The sequence below is a fragment of the Sabethes cyaneus genome, chromosome 1 (genome assembly GCF_943734655.1).
Source record: "Sabethes cyaneus chromosome 1, idSabCyanKW18_F2, whole genome shotgun sequence".
Classification (NCBI taxonomy): Eukaryota; Metazoa; Arthropoda; class Insecta; order Diptera; family Culicidae; genus Sabethes; species Sabethes cyaneus.
The window spans coordinates 125000074-125018929 of record NC_071353.1 but is presented as its reverse complement, the minus strand read 5'-3'; the positions used below and the strand labels follow the sequence as shown (position 1 = coordinate 125018929).

Genomic DNA, 18856 nt, shown 5'->3' with positions numbered 1-18856 from the left:
CGACCTTCGGGTTCGGTACGTAAAGACGTCGCTCAAGCTTGGATTTTATATAACTGAATAAATACACTTGGCAGTTTGCAAGATTTATGTAGTCTGATTAGAGTAAAATGTTGCTTAGAAAATTCTTGATCGTTTGCTATCATGAACTCATTTTTTAAAATGTTGCGACTTGGTTTGGTTTGATTTAACACCGACCATATGATATCGCGACAAACAATCGAGTTGAGCAGGCCAGTCGAGCAGCGAATCAAGCAATCGAGTCAAGTAGTTGGGTTGAGCAGTCGAGTCGAGCAGTCTAGTCGAGCAGTTCAATCGAGCAGTCCAGTCGAGCAGTTGAATCGAATAGTCTAGTCGAGCATTTGAGCCGAGCAGTTGAATCGAATGGTTAGTCAAGCAGTCGGGTCAAGCGGTTAAGTCGAACAGTTGAGTCGAGCAGTCGGGTCAAGCGGTTCAATCGAGCAGTTAAATCGAACAGTTGAGTTGAGAAGTTCAGTCGAGTAGCCCAGTCGAGAAGTTGAATCGAGTAGTTAAGTCGAGCTGTCGAATCAAACAGTTAAGCCAAGCAGTTGGGTCGAGCAGTCGGGTTGAGTGGCTAAGTCGAGTAGTTAAGTCGAGTAGTCTAGTCGAGCTGTTGAATCAAGCTGTCTATTGAGTCGAGCAATCAAATCGAGTAGACTAGTCGAGCAGTTGAATCGAGCAAACGGGTTGAGCAGTTGAGTTGAGCAGCCGATTCGAATAGTCCAATCAAAGTAGTTGAATCAAGCAGTTCATTCGAGCAGTCGAGCCAAGCAGTTGAATCGAGTAGTTCAGCCGAGCAGTGGAATCAAGAAGTTGAATCGAGCAGTTGAGTCGAGCGTCGAATCGAAAAGTTAAGTCGAGCAATCTAGTCGAGCAGATGAATCATGCTGTCCAGTCAAGCAGTTCAGTTGAGCAGTCGAATCAAACAGTCGAGAAGTGCAATCGTGCAGTTAAGTCGGGTAGTCAAGTCGAGTAGTAAGTCAAGCAAATGTGTCCAGCAATCTAATCGAGTAGTTAAATCGAGGAGTCCACTCAAGCAGTTAAATCGAGCTGTTCAGTTAAGCAGTTAAGTCGATCTGTCCAATCAAGTAGTTGAGTCGAGCAGTCGAATCGAATAGTTCAGTCGAGCAGTTCAGTTGAGCAGTCCAGTCGAGCAATCAAATCGAGCAGTCTAATCGACCAGTCCAGTCGAGCAGCCTAGTCAACCAGTTGAGCAATCGAGCAGTCCAGCAATCGAGCAGTCCAGCAATCGACCAGTGAGGTGACGAGAATACAACCCATTGCTACGAAAGCATGACGTCCTGTCAGGGACCTGTTTTTAGTTACCGATAAGCCTCTTATGACGTCCTGTCAGAGACCTGGTTTTCGGTACAGACATAAGCCTCCTCTATAAATAGATTGTATATTAAGGAGTGTTAAGTAGCGCGTTCCAAAAATTGTTGTATAGAATGCAATATAGAATTATCAAAATTTATGCACGCATATTGCCTCCACTTTGGTACTTACAAGTTCTTATGTGGTGTGAAGTATATCTTTTTCGTGCGGATATGTTTTCGTATCTCTCACTTGCAACTGAAATATACAAACCAAATTGTTTACTGGGTAGCTCTCTCAAGCCCTTATCTAGCGTCTCCTCGCAGATCTCAGTCAAACGATGACAATCGATGGCGATACCTGGAAATGCTTCACGTCCATACATGAGCAGCTAAGCTAGGAGGTGCGCACGTGAGCACAGTTTCCCATAGAAAGGGACGGCTTGAACAGCGTCTGTCTCGGAGCGAACGGCTCAAAATGAAACGCTATATCCTGCAAGCTAAACCTAAGATGACAGATGTATCACCGGGATATAGGTATCGTGACCCCGGTAACTTTCATATAGGGTACGGGAAGATATTTCCAGCCCATTAAGCGGTAGCCTGAACAATATCCAGGAATTACGTTGAAACTATATTTATTCGAGACAAGATTTTTAGTTGATTGAATAATATTTACTGAATATCGGCGCGTATTTTAATCTTAATAAAACGCTACTGAGTTTGAGTTATAGTCGCGAGAAATGATGAAGTCGTTGCGGCTAAATTAAGCCTATTTTGTATAGTGGTGTCTGTGTTTCTTAAATCCGACCGGCCGTAATAGCCAGCAAAGGGATTAAGGCTTTTCAAAAACAGATCAAAAGAGAGACCGATGGATAACGTGTCGAAGATAACTAGTTTGCAGTGACAACAGCTTGCTGCTGGCGCTAGTGTATCATTGAATCGTGCATATACATTAGCACCAGAAGCAAGTGGTTGTCACTCAAATACTAGCTATGTCAACATGATAGAATAGTTTCAGAAGTAACTGCCTCACACATTGGTAGTAGTGTAAATAGTGCTAAAATTAAAAACAAAATGCAGCAAGTGCTAGTGAATGAAAATTGATTTATAGGAAGTTGAACCATAGGAAGTTTATTAATTTTACTTATCAAAATCGCTTTACTCAAAATTAATTTTACTTTTAAAACTCTTCGAAATTTTCCGTAAATCTTGTAGAGAAAAAAAGAGAAACCTAGAATGAGCCCGAATTGGATTTTATCTACAAAAAATAGGGTCGTGCAAGGCGAAGAAACAAAAATTCCAATAGGGCATCGACGCGAGTGAACCCATTTAAACGCTAAAGGAAATGCCCGGCATGCCAGTGCCAGTCGTATGGTTTCAGTTTTGGAAGGAAACTTAAGAAGCAACAATGCCAGAACCAGAATGATCAATGTGTTGGTTATGTAAAGTTAGATAGTATTCTTCTAACTATCTAGCGTTGATTTTTTTGAAAACATGAAAAAATGATGTAAGTCTGCTGCCCATGCATAATGAAGACGATGATGATAGAATTATTAAAATTTAAAGCAAAGCTTCAACGCACCTCGCATTTCGGATTCAAAGGAGCCTATTTTATTGCCTCAAATCCTAATAAAGTTCGTTCAGCACAATCAGTGCGCATTCCTTCGTGCGACCGGCTGCCAAAGTATGCCTTTCCATTACGACCCATTTAGCATTAAACCGCAAAAATGAGCCATTTCCAAGCAGTTACCCATTAATTCATCATGTCCGCTCCGAATCACTGGACGGAGCAGTTATTACTTTGCTCTTGCTTCGTCCGAACGTCTGTATCTGTACCTGTACGTAGTGTCATAAACATGAGCAGCATCTATCTCGGTGTACTGATTGTACTATACCACCTGAATTATACATGTAGGACTCCGCCCCGCCTACACCTAATTCATTACGGCCGTAGCCCCGGTCGGAAGTTCTCTAACCCACATCAACCGGGGCCGGCCGCATACGGAAAAGAAGCCTTGCGGTCGTTCTCACAATCCACATCCTTCTTATCATACGCCACATTGCCTGGCGAGGCATGAACGTTAGGCCATCTTCAGCGAATCTGCAAGGGCTTGTGGTTGTACATTCACATCCTACTCGGTGTGCCCACAAGCTGGCTCACTGCTGGCGGGATGCGGTGGAAACGACAATTAACAAGGACTCTCGTGTCTAACCTAAGGCCCTTATATGTACTCACGTAGGTACTCATACTCCATTCACACTGACACTACACTGTATGTGTGCACAGCAGTCCGACCGGACAAACCCGAGTGGATCAAAGTGATTAGGATGCAAATAGAGGGGAAATTATTGCTTTCGGAGTTGTGTATCTCCCTGGACAGTTAGTTACCCTTCATCTTGTGTCCGCTCAGTCGAGGCCAAGGTGGGAATTATTGGATTTTCTTTTGGTATCCAATTTTGCGGGCGTTGAGCTTGCCTCGTGTGCAAACAGCAAACAACATTCGGAGCCTTGGTCCGGCGGTCGGTCGTAAAGTTTTTGGCGAATTGTAACCTTGGCCTTCCTTCGGTGGCAGCTCAGCAGCAACAATGCTGGAAAAGGACGACCGAAGGTCGAGATATACGTCATCATGGGAACCAGTTTGCACCCCCGATGTAAGCGGATTATTCGCCAAATGCAAATATATGGACTCGTGTTCGCCGGAAGGATGGTAAATATGTACACAGTTCAAAATTAGACCGGAATTGGATCAATTTCAAGTGGCATTAGTTTTTGCTGCCTGAATATTTTTTCTTTACGCATATCGATTATGGGCATGTTAACTTATTTTAATAAAAGCTAATGGAAATCACGCGTACCGTGCCTAAGGGTTCAATCTTCAATATTATAATTTCACATCCGTTATAATCGAAACGAAATTTGGTTATTTTCCAGTGTATTGCTCTGGGCACAAAGTTGTAATTGAAATTTATATCGCTTGAAAGGAAAGGAACGTGCAAACTTCGGTTCGGGCGAAAGTTGTTCAGTTCGTTGGAAAGTGGAAAAACACACTGCGAGCAAACTGAGCGCAAGGTTGATCGACGATAAAGTTGGCCAATCCCGAAGAAAAGGTTCCGAACGATGATTCCACCTGTAACCGTACGGCACAGGTTGCTTTCATGCTAATACTTGTCGGTACGCCGTAAAACGATTATTGATTTTAGAATCTAATTATAAGGTGTGGGTATGGAGTTTATTTATAGCAGCGCTATTAAGAAGGTAGGAAACGTGATTGACGTTGTCATTCATACTGAACCTAGATACGTTGCTTTGCTTTTTTTAGCGGACAATACCTAGCACTAATGAGAAAATAACTTCGCCCTTTCCCGCTACGTTCTTCTATTTTCCAGCTTTTCAATGCGCATAAAAAAGTTGTTTAATGTCCTCGAAAAAGTGAATCGAATGAGTTCATGTGCATCCATTATAAACTTAAATTACTCAAATGTCCGAATTTTAACCGGTGCCGTTCTGTGATAATAAAAAAAAACTTATCAAAATAATTTATCTCAACTGTAGTTGACTTAGCGTAGCGTATCAAAATCAAACACAGTGCTTTCGTAAAACAAACAAGAGTTAAAAATTAGTGTACAACAAAATTGATTTTCTTTTTCTCATTTTCTCAGCGGAATTACTTAGAAAATGTCGACAGGATTTTGGCTGCAAGCGTCCGGTTGTGGAAAAGTTTAAACATTACTATGTTTGAAATTTTATCGCAGGTTCGGATTCTCTGGAAAACCATTGTTTTAATAAATATATTATACGGGCCATTTTTTCGATTTTTGAGATTTTGTAGAAAGCGGACACTGTTATTACGTCAAACTGGCAAAAACTGGAGTTCTGCAAAGACCACAAATTATATATAAGTTTTAAATGATCGGCAGTTCATATGCCTACTATCTCACTCAATCGAAAACACTTCTAAAGACCAAAAAAAGTGAAAAAATTATTCCATATTTAGTTCAAAAACGTAAAAACCGTTTATAAAGGCTAAGCGAAACGATAAATTAAAATCTAGCTTAAAGTTAAACTCTTTTAATAAGAATTACTTCTAAAGGCCAAAAAGCCAAAAAAAAAAAAATTACCAAAAAAGGCCAGAAAAGGCCTAATACCAAATTAGGCTTAAAATCGCCAAAAATATGCTTCTGGAAACAGCTTAACCTTCCGTTACTCTCACCAATTTCGATTACTCGCCATCGCCATGCTAAAACAGAACACAATACTACGCCATCTGATGACAAACTGATGAAACCTTGTTTTCTGGCCACACTGGTGCGGTCCTCGCGCAACGGACTTAAGTTGACCGCGATGGTTGACGGGATAAAAACAAACAAAGTAGTGTCATAGCCATTAAAGTACATATAGAAAATTGAAAGTCATCCAAAGAAGTTGGAGTTGAAACTGTTGATAGTAGAAAAAGGGTTTTTTGGAAGAAATAAAAGTCTGAAAAGTTTTCTTTTGTAAGTTTGAAGAAGGATAGCTGTTTCGTAGTGTCAAGAAAGTGTTTTGCAGAAAGGAAAATAGTTTCGAGTGCAAGCGCAGATCGAGTGAAGGTACGGAAAGCTATAGAAACGGAAAGGCAGAAACACATATACTGAAAATAGAGAAACAGTAAGTAGTTTAAAATGAATTAATAATAACATTGAAAACTGAAGCCGGGAAAATACTCATTAGGGTGGTTCAAGTTGAACGACTCACAGACAGGAGAAGTTCGCATAAATAAAAACAGATAGAAAACAATAATGTGAGTACAAAGCAAGAGAAAGTTACAGATAAAAATACTTCTAGTCAAAATATATTCTAGTTTTGATCGACGCTAAATGGCTCGAATTGCAAAGATCGTTCTTTATTCTGCGGCGTATCAACACCTTGTTCACCGATCGGAAGATCTTGATTGACTGACCAATTTTGCTGAAAACATATCTTTATTTATTGCCAGAATCCAGGATGAAGTTATCGTTCCTCATGTGAATGTCCAAATTTAACAGCACAAGTTACCGTGAGCTAAAATCAAAATTTTAGAAATACCAGAAAAGGGAAAAAGTAATCCCTAATTGACCCTAAAACCACCCAGTTAGCATCGTGGTACGATGTTGGCCTAATAAGCCAGTCGTCGTATGTTCGCATCTCGGCCGGGCAGTGCTGAAAGAGTCAATAGGATCGTTGCACTACTCAAGTAATTGTCCTGCACTCTAATAAGCGGCTGCGAAGTATGTCGATAAAGAAGGGTCAAGTCTTTAAGACTTTTATACCCAAGGCTTTGCTTTTTGAATTTTCCCTAAAATTGCCGAAAAGTGCTTCTAAAGACTAGAAAAGAATAAACCCAAACTCAATAGCCAAGAAATGCTTCCAGAAGGTAAAATATGTGATGAAATGATCTCAGATTCAGCTTAAAAGCACCGAAAAACGCTTGTAAGAGCCAGAAATGGCAAAAAGAAATTTTCTTTTCTCCTTTTCTGGCTTTTAGAAACGGTTTTTGGCGATTGTCGAAAGACGATTGTAAAAAGACGCTTCCCAAGAGAATGCGGAAAATACGATCTCAAAAATAATTTCAGCTTGCAGAAAAGGTCAACAAATGATTTCAAATGATTGCTGAGATATGCTTGACTAATGGACAGATATGGCGAATATAATAATCCCAAATTTGGCCTAAAATAGCTAAAAATACTTCTAAAGGACCGAAAAAACGCAAAAATATCCCAAATTAAACTTCAAATCGAAGGAAAATGAAAGCCTTTCTGGTACATTCCGCTTTTGGAACTTGAATTTCTATCGACCAATCACCAAAAGGTAAGAAAAGGGGACAAAATAGAACCCAAATTAAGTATAAAATGGTCGAGAAACATTTCCAAAAATCGAAGCGTGAAAAGAAAACAGCAAAGCAAAGCCTAGGTGTTACATTCCGTTATCGAAACTTGACCTTCTGTTTTTGTACGACATACTTCGCAGCCTGCTGTTAGAATACAGGACAATTGCAGCAGGGCCAGTTGCTACGATCCTATTGATTCCAACAGCCTCTCCCAGCCGAGATTCGAACATATGATGACTGGCTTATTAGGCTAGCATCATACCTCGAGGCCAACTTGAAGGCTAAGAAAATATTCGTTAAAAAATCCTTACATGCCAGAAAATAATCCTAATTTAGTTTTAAACACTATTGACAGTTAGAAACAGAAAAAAATAAACCCAAATTAAACTTTGAATTGCTGAAAAATGCTGTTAAGTTTAGAAAAAGTAAAAAAAAGTGGAATGGTTTGTGTCTCAGGACACAAAGGTAGGTTTGGCGTAGGACTACGAATGGATACACCTATAGGTACGGTCCCTCCACTTAATATTAGTACTACGGACCTTTCTATAGATTTTGTAGAAAGATATTAAATTTGAACATTATTAGGCCAAAGTGTATGCTACAATTCGTTACTTCTACAGCAATCTATGAATTCCACTTTGTATATATTTTAAATGGTGGAACACAATACGCGTTACGTCAAATCTGCGTTCGAGGCACAAGATGGTCTAAATTGTAGTTTACCAATTATTACATACTTTTGATAGATTTAATGCAAGCTTTGTTTTGATATATTGTCGATCAAGTTTTAAATCAAGCTGTACCCTGCTGTAGTTTCAGTGACTAGTCTTGAAAAAGCGATAGATCGGCGTAGCTACCAGTGCTTTACACAGTCAATTCAGTAAATTATATTTAAATGTACCAAACTAATGTTGTGATCCTGTGACCTGTGACACCCTCGATGTTTTAAAGGAGACCTTTGAAGGAAACGTAGAAGCCGAGTCCGCATCTGTCAAAATTTTTTTAATTCTTTGAGCTAGTTGTAATATTGATGGCAAACAATGAAAGTAGTATATCGAAAAATAACAGAAGTATTTAACTATATTACAGTGATTAAGTATATAATACAAACCTAGATCATACTTTGCATAGTATGAACCAAGATCAATCTATATAAATAAAATATGGTGTCGAGTAATTATTGGTTGTAACTTTTTGGGAAATGGCGTATGTAGTCAAACCAAAATCGTAACAAATTTTCAGTTACTCTCCGACGTTTCGCTTTTTATTTTTAAAGCTTTTTCAAGGAATCGCTATAAACATTTTTATGTTAGATATTTAACAATTTGTAGTATTTATCATTTACTCACTAACTAGTCTGTCCCTTGTCTATATGATTTTGTCTGAAAATGTCTAAAATTGTCACTGCTGCCGTATGTTTCAACCTTGGGTTCCTGTGTATGGTAGTTTTGATTGTAGATGTTGTCGTTATATTCGTCTATTGCTAACCTGTAGTTTGTCATTTGCTATGAATTTTTAGAATCGTTTCTCACTATAATTCTCAGGGTTTAGTTCTGTTTCCGCACTACCGGTCTAAGAGTCATCTAGTTTTACAATTATTGTTCATGTGTGTGAATATATTTGATTAGGCAGTGGGGATGTAGGGGTATTCTTGGTTTTATTTTGTACAGAAAATAGTATTAGTATAGTATAGTATAGTATAGTAATAGTATGTTTGTCTGTTCCACCAAACTTGGCACACATGTTCCTTGATATAAGAGAATCAGCACTAGAGGGTTGACAAAAGGGGGGGGGGGGTTCGTAACAGGGGTGGGGGGTGCCATAACTCCGAAATGCCTGGACGGTTATTCATCAAACTTGATACAATTGTTCCTTGGCATAAGAGAATCAGCACTGGGGGGTTAACAAAAACGAGGCAGGGTGGTTCCCTGATAGAGGGGAGGGAGGGGTCCCTAATAGATGGGGAGGCCACAACTCCGAAACGCCTAGACCGTTCTTTACCAAACTTGGCACACATGTTCCTTGACATTAGCGAATTAGCACGGGGGTTGACAAAGGGGAGAAGGGAACTAATAGGGGGGACCACAACTCCGTAATAAAAGGGGGGTCGTAGCAGGGGGAAGGCCATAACTTCGAAATGCCTGGACGGTTATTCATCAAACTTGACACACATGTTCCTTAACATAAGAGAATCAGCACTGGGGGCAGACTTGATTTGCTCTCTTTACTTTATTTTTGCTCTTTTTACTACAGCGTCCCAGTTAAACAAAATTCGAAACAGTGATGCAAAGGCCAATTGTAGAGTTGATTATTATCTACAATATTGTTGAAGAAAGTATAGTTTTATCTTTTATATTTATGGCGCTATGGGGCTGATACCCCGCTGGTAGCCAAAAGAGCACTCTTTTTGCTACCAATGGTATTGCAGCTCTGTAACGCTATAAATACAAAAGATTAAACTATATTTTCTTCAACAATATTGTAGATAATAAGTAACTCTACACTTGTCACTTTTTCGAATTCTGTCTGGCTGAGCTGCTGTAGTCAAAAGAGCAAAAAAAGTAAAAAGAGCAAATCAACCCTGACTGGGGGGTTAAAAAAACGAGGGGGGAGGTTCCCTGACAGGAGGGAGAGTCCCTAATAGGGGGGAGGCCATAACTCCGAAACACCTTGAGCGTTCTTTATCAAACTTGTCACACATGTTCCTTGCCATCAGGGAATCAGAACTGAAGGGGTTGACAAAAGAGGGGGGGGGTAACTGGGGGAAGACTCCGAAATGTTTGAATGTTTGGATCTTCCTTAAGTGACGGCAGGACATAAGAGGGAGCTGATGACAGGGGGTTGCTGACAGGAAGAGGGGAGTTACGCCCACATGACTGTAACAATTTATCCGTACAACAGAAAAAATCAAAATACGAAACACTAAACGGCAATGCTCGCAACTGTAGATTTGTCAAGTGTAATTATGCGCCGAATCAAAGTGACCCGTATAAAAAGTGTTCGACCATTAGTACTAAGTGTTGCTGGCCAATTCTATTTGAGTCACATGGGCAATTATTCAAACAGTGTGGAGTTGATCTGAGAACACCATATTTTTCCCATAGTCAACTTTATGTGGCATGTTCCAGAGTGGGCTAGGCGAATAATTTGTGCATACTTGCTCCTGGTGGTGAAACTAAAAACATTGTTTACAAACATGTTTTGTCTTGAAGTGAGATGAAAGGAATGACAGGTTTTACCTTTGTTATATAATATAACAAAGGTTTAGGAATTGGTCGAAAAACACGAAGTCGATCTGAGGCCCGGAGGGCCGTGTCACATATACCAATCGATCAGGTTCGACGAATGAGCAATGTCTGTGTGTGTGTGTGTGTGTATGTGTGTGTGTGTGTATGTGTGTATGTGTGTGCGCTTCAATTTTCAATCGCCTATTTCTCGGAGATGGCTGAACCGATTCGTCTGCTATAACTTTTATTTTAAAGGTATTTTTACCTAGTATATCACTATTAAATGGTTTCGTGGTCTGACTTTTAGTTTAAAAGTTATAAGCAAAAATGTGAAAACTACGTGACACGATTTTCTCCGGAACCACATAGCCGATTTCATCGATCTTAGTACCAAATAAAAGCTCTTACTATTGCTAAACTTCACGCCAATTTTTATTGAAAACAAACAAATGGTTTAAAAGTTATGCTTAAAAAACCAGTTTTGACAAGGTTCAAATGATCGCCTGTTTCTCAGAGATGGCCAAACCGATTTACGTGCTATTAGTTTCATTTGGCAGGTAATATAGCCGGATAGATCACTATTGAATGGTTTTTTGATTGGATGGTTAATTTGAAAGTTATGAGTAATTCAATACACCACACGAAAATTAACAATAATTTTTAATGATTTTAACCAAGAAAAATAACCTAATTTCAATTATTTTAACATCAAACGAGAGGTTTTCACACTACGAATATATATGCAAAATTTCATAAGAATTGATTTTACCGGTCAAAAGATATTAACCCTCGAACACTCGCGCCAACTTTTATAACACAGTTACTCGCGCGCACAATATCCCAAAACCAAAGAAAACGTGCGCACTAGAGTTTTGACTAGGAAAACTTGGTTTTAAGTTTATCAAACCTTTGGAAGAGTTTCTTGAAATTGAAAGCTCTATCGTCTGGTACAATTTGATTTTTGATTAATCCCCCTAAAAGTGAAATAAAAAAATTATTTTCCTTCAGTTTCAATATAACACATTGATGTGTTCTGCAAAGTTTTAGAGTATATTATTACAAGAAATTTTGCTGAAGACAGTAACCTTCTATCTCTTCAACGAAGAGATCTTATTTATTGTATATGAATTTGAAAAATCAGTTTTTCTATTTTAGCTCTTTTTGTAATTGTTGTATGACTTTTTCATGTATTACAAAGTTGTATAAATAATAAAAATACACAACTTTGCTAAACATAGTATACCTCTATGTTTGCTTGTTTACGAACTGTAGAACTTTGATTATAAAAAATAACCTGATTTTGACCCCGAATCACTCGACTACCAACAGACGGATACATTTTAAACATTTTACATTTGCTGGTAGTTTTGCTGCACACAGACGCCATTTTTCCATATGAAGAAACGAAAGAAAATTCCAGTTGGGGCCAATTGCGGTACACCTCACATGCTACTTGCTTCGTTTCTGTGATGTCGGTTTATGCTAATCTATTTTCCTAACAATTTAAAGTAATAATGCATTGAATAATTCTGACATTTTGCTCATAACAAGTTTATTGAAGAATATACGTTAGTATATACGTAATATACGATTTGTAACTATATAACAATATGGCATTCAAAAACCTGCATATGGTGTACAAAATACAACAACGTGAGTAACCGAAAGTTCATAAAAATTGATGAAATTTATTCAAGAGAACTCTATTGTTGTGAATCAAATAGAATGGTGTTACAGGAAATTATGCATAGTTCAAAAACCTTTTAACTAGACCTTTACTACGCAATGTATATGTTAAAGAATAATATTTCATCTTACAACTTACTTTTACTTGCACTTACCCTCATTAGTAACAACTTTCTCAGCAATTTCATGAGAAAAGAAACTATCAAAATTTATAAGTGCTTCTATTTGTTTCAAATTATGTAAACTTATTCAATTTCCAAAAATTTCATGTAAACCAAACGTGTCGATTTCTATCTCAAATCGCAAGTAAAACGGTATAACAACGGTTCCTTTCGCCACTAGGTGGATTAAATCAGGTTTTTTGTATTGTATCCAAGGAAGAAACACTGTTGCACCTTTTACTTTTTTTTGAAATGTACAATGTGGTTATTGTTAGCGAAAGGTGCAAATAGGATAAGTGTCTTTGTTTTTCTTTCTTTGTAGGGTTTCATAGGGACTTCCGTAAAGAAAACAGATGTGTAAATGGCCGGGTAGACAAAAGAGGGGGAGCTGACAAATGGGGAGGAACGTCCAAAAGAGGAACAAGCGTTATATTTTTGCATTATAAGCATTTCGGTTACAATAACTGATGTACAAGTGGCTGTGAGACAAAGGCGCCCCGAGTAAGATCGGGCACTCAGCTAGTTACCCTATATTCTCTTTTCACCACTCTTCCAATGAAATGGCAAACATGCGCATCATATAGCATCATATTACAACCGAACACCACAGCTGTAACGCACTTTCCCAACACATATATCAAATTCGCCTAGGTTTAATCGTCTCTCCGTAAAGAATTTGCGATCTGTGGGGACAAGAGATTTTTGTCACTTTTTGAAGCACACTTCGCTACCACTAATATCAAATTGGTCTACATTGATCGCGGTCCTAAGAAATCTTGTTGGGACGTGGAGACTTTGTCACTCTCTCTGGCGTACTTCCCAAGCAAAGCAAAGCAGAGCCATGGTTATAAATGTACTTAAGAACTTGACCCTTCTTTATCGATAGACTTTGCAGCCGCTTATTTGAGTACAGGAAAATTACGGGGCCGGTGAAAAGATCCTGTTGACTCTATAACAGCACCACCCAGTCGAGTTTCATTCATACGACGACTGCCTTGTTAGGCCAGCGTCGTAGCCCGAAGCTAAGTGGGAAGGCAGCTTCCCAAGCAAAGACATCAAATGGATCTAGGTTTAATCGTCCGTAAGGAATCTTTGACTCGTTGGAACGGAAGTTTCTGTCACATTTTTGCAAAAAACTTACTAAAACTTAGATGACGTCTTTTCCAACCAATCAGGAAGCGAGGATTTTCAGTTGGGCAAATTTTGGGAATTGTTAGTAAAACTATAAGAGCGAGACAAGCCCAGTTCGATCTGTAGGATTCCAACCATCCAAGGAAATGTGAAATAGCTCATTTATTCAGCTTGTTTCGTTCATATAAAGCCTGCTTGTCTATGACGCACCAAGCAAAATTGAACTTATTACGGTTACTAGTCCAACCGCAATAAATCTGTTAGTTTTATAGAGTTATTTAACAGGTAACACCTTGACCAATCATAGTTAAACATCGAAATCATTTTTTATGCGAGGCCACATTGACATATTCTAGTATTTTATGTTATCTCGCAAACAAAAATTCTTTAAAGCATGTTTTGCAGAAAGAAAATTAATATCAATCGGTTTTCATGTCACAGGAAGCTGCTAGAATGATTTTGCTAGAAATTGAGATTGACTTACTGAATCTAACTATTTTGTTAAAACAAACAGTTCGCAAAACTAGTGAAATTTCGATGGCGTGTTAGTTTTATCCACCTATCATATACATGCACGACAAAATTTAATGCACATATGGTGCAAACCAATGGAGATTGCTGAAAATTTATTAATTACTAGCTGATCCGACAAACTTCGTATTGCTACAAATAATACTGTCTTGTAAATAAATCGTGAAATTCGGATGATCTTTGTTACAATCTCGAGTTTAGCAAGTTTCTGAGGAGTTCAACCTTAGATGATTCATATTGGTACTTACGTAACTATGAAAGCATGGGTAGTTTAATTACAAAATTGCAATTTTTCCGCACAGTAAAGTAGAAAACAACTCCCCCATTGCCTACGCAAAACTTTCTGTTTTATTTGTATGAGAGTCCTTATCCCCCTACCGTAGGGGTGACAGGTCTCTAACCATCATAAAATAAATTTAAGACTCGAAAATCCTCCATATGCCAAATTTGGTTCCATTTGCTTGATTAGTTCTCGAGTTATGGGGAAATTTGTATTTCATTTATATGGAAGCCCCCCTCTCAAAAGGAGGAGGGGTCCTAATTCATCAAAAAAAAAAAAATTCTTGCCTCCGAAAACCCCTACATGTCAAATTTGGTTCCATTTGCCTTATTAGTTCTCGAGTTATGAGGAAAATTTGTATTTCATTTGCATGGAAGCCCCCCTCCTAAACAGGGGAGGGGTCCTAATTCATCATAGAAAAAATTCCTGCTTCCGAAAATCCCCACATGCCAAATTTGGTTCCATTTGCTTGATTAGTTCTCGAGATAAGAGGAAAGTTGTTTGTCATTTGTATGAAAGCCTGCCCTCTTAAAACGGAAAAGGGGGTCTCTAACTATCATAAGAACCTTCCCCGGCCCCAAAAACCCCTACTAGCAAATTTTGACGCCGATCGGTTTAGTAGTTTTCGATTCTATAAGGAACATACCGATAGACAGACCGAAATCCTTTTTTGTAGGTATAGATCAACAACTTCATGTTGTTGATGGTTAATAAAACGTTACTGGCAAACTGAATCGAAAAGCTGACACAAAGAGTGAAGCATTCGTCAATGAATATTTGAGCATTTTGTCATTTTGATTGTTAAAAAGAAAAAGAAAATTTCGGTATAACTATCTATGTAAACAATGGTCCAGCAAAGTGGATAATAAACTAGACTATCACATATCAAAGCAAGACGTTTGTTTTACGGGGATGATGAAACAAGTGGAATGGCCCATACTGCTAGCCAGTAAGCCAATGTTTTGGCTTCAAGAAACTGCTTCCGTTTCAAAACTATGGAAGAAAAGCACAGTACGCGAGAAATGTCGACTATATGTTTATAGCACAAGTGCATGGATCACCACGGGATGGATCACTTTTCTAGACCTGTTTAGCCAGTTATGTTTCTCTGTCCACTATCGTCTACTTTAGTCAATCCGGTTGCCAGTTCCTTTGTGCATAAACTATAGCTATTATTTCAATTATTGATCAACACGTCTCAGTGAGTGAAATTAACGTTGCCTCAACAATAAACAATAAAACTACTAAGGCACTCGCTACTGGTTGGATTTGATTGGGTGCTATGTGGCATAAGGAAAAAAAACAATTACCGTTTATGGGAGTCATACAGAAAATCAGCTTAGGAAATTTTAAACAAAAGAATATGAAAGCGAAGAAATTGCTTTCTTACATAGCATTGCATTGGCACAAACTAAATGATAGGCAGGTTGTCTCGCGAAAGTTTTTTATACTGATTTTGAACGGCGTCGTGAAAGTTGTACCTTAACTGACACCGTGTACACTATACATATTTGAAAACGTTTCAGGTTATTATCTTTTATTGCAATGAACTATTTTGCGAGATTTGTATGCTATTATGTCAAAATACAGACATTCAAAGTAATCTTGTTAGATTTAATTTCTTAGGAAATATCGGATGGTTTCAAAATGAGACATAACCTCTTACTTTTGAATTGATTTTCTGCTGGCTCATTGGATGACTTCCTTTTGTCTTCATTTTCGAGGCTTTCGGCTTCGGAATGCCGATTCGTTTCGCCATTTGGTTTATTAATGAAGTCATACATTATGCAAATTTTATCAAAGTACAAGCACAGTAATGGAATACGGAGATTTGATAGTGCTCTGGCTGTGGCAGAAATGAGCAAGAGGTAGAATTAGCGTGGAATGAAAACTTTAGCACCTCCATTTTATCGAAAGTAACTTTTGCTGGGATGTGAGAAAATTATACAGAACCGAAAGGAGCTAACGAAGCCTGCAACCAGCTCCAGTAGAGTAGTTCGTATTAAAGTTTAAGTTTTAAGTTATATTCCGTCACTAACGTTTTAATACGAGACATCAAAACATTTTAAACAAACGATCGAACCGGGGGAAGAGTTGCAAGCTTTCTTAGTATGGTTTACATGCAGGACATCAATTTGATTTAGATTCAAACGAATCAGTCGAATCCAATCGAAATGTTTTCGGACAAATAATGTTTAGATGTGATTAGCTGATTTGTTAATTGACTAATATTCCTTGCCTTTTATGCATTTTCCAAAAAGTTAATGGCCCAGAATCCACTTTTAAAAGAACCACCATCGTCGGCCCCTGTGAACATCAATGTTCTCATACCTGTGACAAATCGGGATCATCGCTAATGTGTTCCTCCAGAGTCATCGAGATCGGTGTTCTGGAAGCAACCGTTACAACCATCGCCAGCAGTAAGATAGTAGTCGTAGTGGTGGAGATCAACACTCCTCCGCGGGCGCCACGACCACTACCAGCAGCAGCACCAGTACGGTGGATCCACCCGGACGCGATCATCATGTTCGTCGGTACGATCGGTTTATTTACCAGCCTACTGCTTCGTTGCACCACCACTGTTGTATAATAAACACACCTGTATGATCAAAACGCTTCGCAACCGATCACGCAAACCACTTCAGCTGCTTGACTTTTTTTTATTTTCTTTTATTCCTTTATGTTGTTAGCTGCAATTTCCCATCAACTCTCACCGTTGGGCTGTGCCGAACTGATCGCATTCAACCATTCACCTATCTATCCACCGCGATTCTAGCGCTAAAATATTCGCAAAACACCAATCCTTCTTCGGTCAAATGCCGACTCGAATGAAATGCAACTTTTCAATCAACTTCCTTCTGCTGGTGAAACACAATAGCATTCCGGATGAGCGAAATAACTGAAAAAAGCGACTAGCGTTTCATTCTTTTTTTTTCGTTACACACCACTGATCGGGCCCAACACTATCGCCAAACAATTGCACTTTCCTACCGGCGACGCGACGTTACCCCACCTCCGGCTTCGGCGACCGGCAAAGAGCTTTGAACTACTCAACTGGCCCAACGACGGACCAAATGAACTAACTGTCCGCCTACGACTGAATTCAAACACCGAACGCACTCCCTTCTGTCGACCTAACACCAAGAACAGGCAAATGTTCTTAACCGAACGAACGTCACCCACAGACTGAAAAGCCCTACTGAAGGAGTGAAACTTACTGCTGTTTGTTTGGCAGCTGTGCTGTGTGTATGACTGTGAGCCGTGTGGCTCGTGATTAGTGGTACGCGTGAGCAGTGAGCAGCGTGCCGCTGGCTGGCTGGGCTGTGTATTGCTGATGGTTGGCTCTCATCCGAGGGTACAACCCTGGAGATGAGTGAACCGTGGTTTTATGGCATGAGAGAAAACTCCGACCGGAATGAACGTTTGTCTCATGTGAGGTGGACGATATCGCTACGCGTTCAGCTGGGAATAAAGCATAGGAATTAAAACGTGGTTCGCTTTTGGATGGAAGCATAAAGCATAAGCGAAGCAGCGCGCGGCCGGTGTGAATAGTTTTGGGCTAGTAAACCAGGTTGTGCGATGTGCAGTGAAACAAAACAGATGAGCAACAAAAGTGACTCAAATTCACTTTACGGTGGAGTGATTCCTGGAATTGTCACCTGGCATCGTTTAAAGCTAAAGGCTTTATTTAACCTGGTATCGTTTAAAGGCTTTAAATTACAATAGATATTCAAAAATTCATTTATTAATAAAAATATTTTATTTATTATGACATTAGTATTGATTTAAAATTGTTTACTCAATACATATTAATATATTTTCATTTTGTATGAAAATTTGCCTAAAGTAATGTATATGACTCATTGTCAGAATGGATCAATCATTGCGATCATATCAATTTTGTTGTTTGTTGATAAATAAATGAATATAAATAAAATAAATTAATTGCTTTTACTGGTTCAGGGGTTGTTTATTTTGATGGAATTGAAATTTATTCCATAAACATTTTTAGTCAAAACTTGCTTAAATGGAACCTTAATAAAAGCAAAGCCTAGATGCTACATTCCGTTATCGAAACTTGACCTTCAGTTTTTATACGACAAACTTCGCAGCCAGTGGTTAGAGTACAGGACAATTTCAGGGCCAGTTGCTAAGATTCTATCGACTCTTACAGCTTCTCCCAGCCGAGATTCGAACAAACGACGACTGGCTTATTAGGGCAGCATCATACATTCGTTGTGATAAATAGAACACCTCCTCTAGTTTCTGACAACAAAGAACAGAAATTGGCTCTAATGTTTTATCATACGCCATACGTGAGAGTTTGCTGGAAACTATCAATGTTTCCCTGTTGAATACAACAAATGTCGCTACTTTGTAAATATTGGAAACAGCCCAATTTTACGCGACAATAAATTTAATCAGCGCAGCAACAGTACTTTCTCATGCATCTCAGTTTCTTGTGTTTGTGTTTTTTGTGTTTATCGCCAATCGCAATATAACGTTTGACACCCGAAACAATAAATAGTTGGTAAGCATTGTTTTTATTTATCGCGTTCATGTTGCGAAATTTAATTTCTTCGAATTGAAATGTCGCAAACATATTCAGCTCCCGGCTCTCATACGATATCAAAATCACTTTCCCGAGCTCACGGAAGAATGG

The 18856-nt window shown here is 38.8% G+C and overlaps 1 protein-coding gene across 2 annotated transcripts in view; it reads right to left on the bottom strand.

Moving 5' to 3' along the window:
* The window catches only part of LOC128738243 (fasciclin-1), a 381405-nt gene extending 364050 nt beyond the window's left edge, over positions 1-17355 (bottom strand). For both annotated transcript variants that reach the window (XR_008412083.1, XM_053833243.1), the window contains exon 1: positions 16525-17355. Coding sequence is in view for 1 of the 2 variants with exons in the window: in XM_053833243.1 (XP_053689218.1) it covers positions 16525-16719 (195 nt within the window). In the remaining variant the exon portion in view is untranslated. The remainder of the gene's footprint in view (positions 1-16524) is intronic.
* Positions 17356-18856: the final 1501 nt, after the last annotated feature.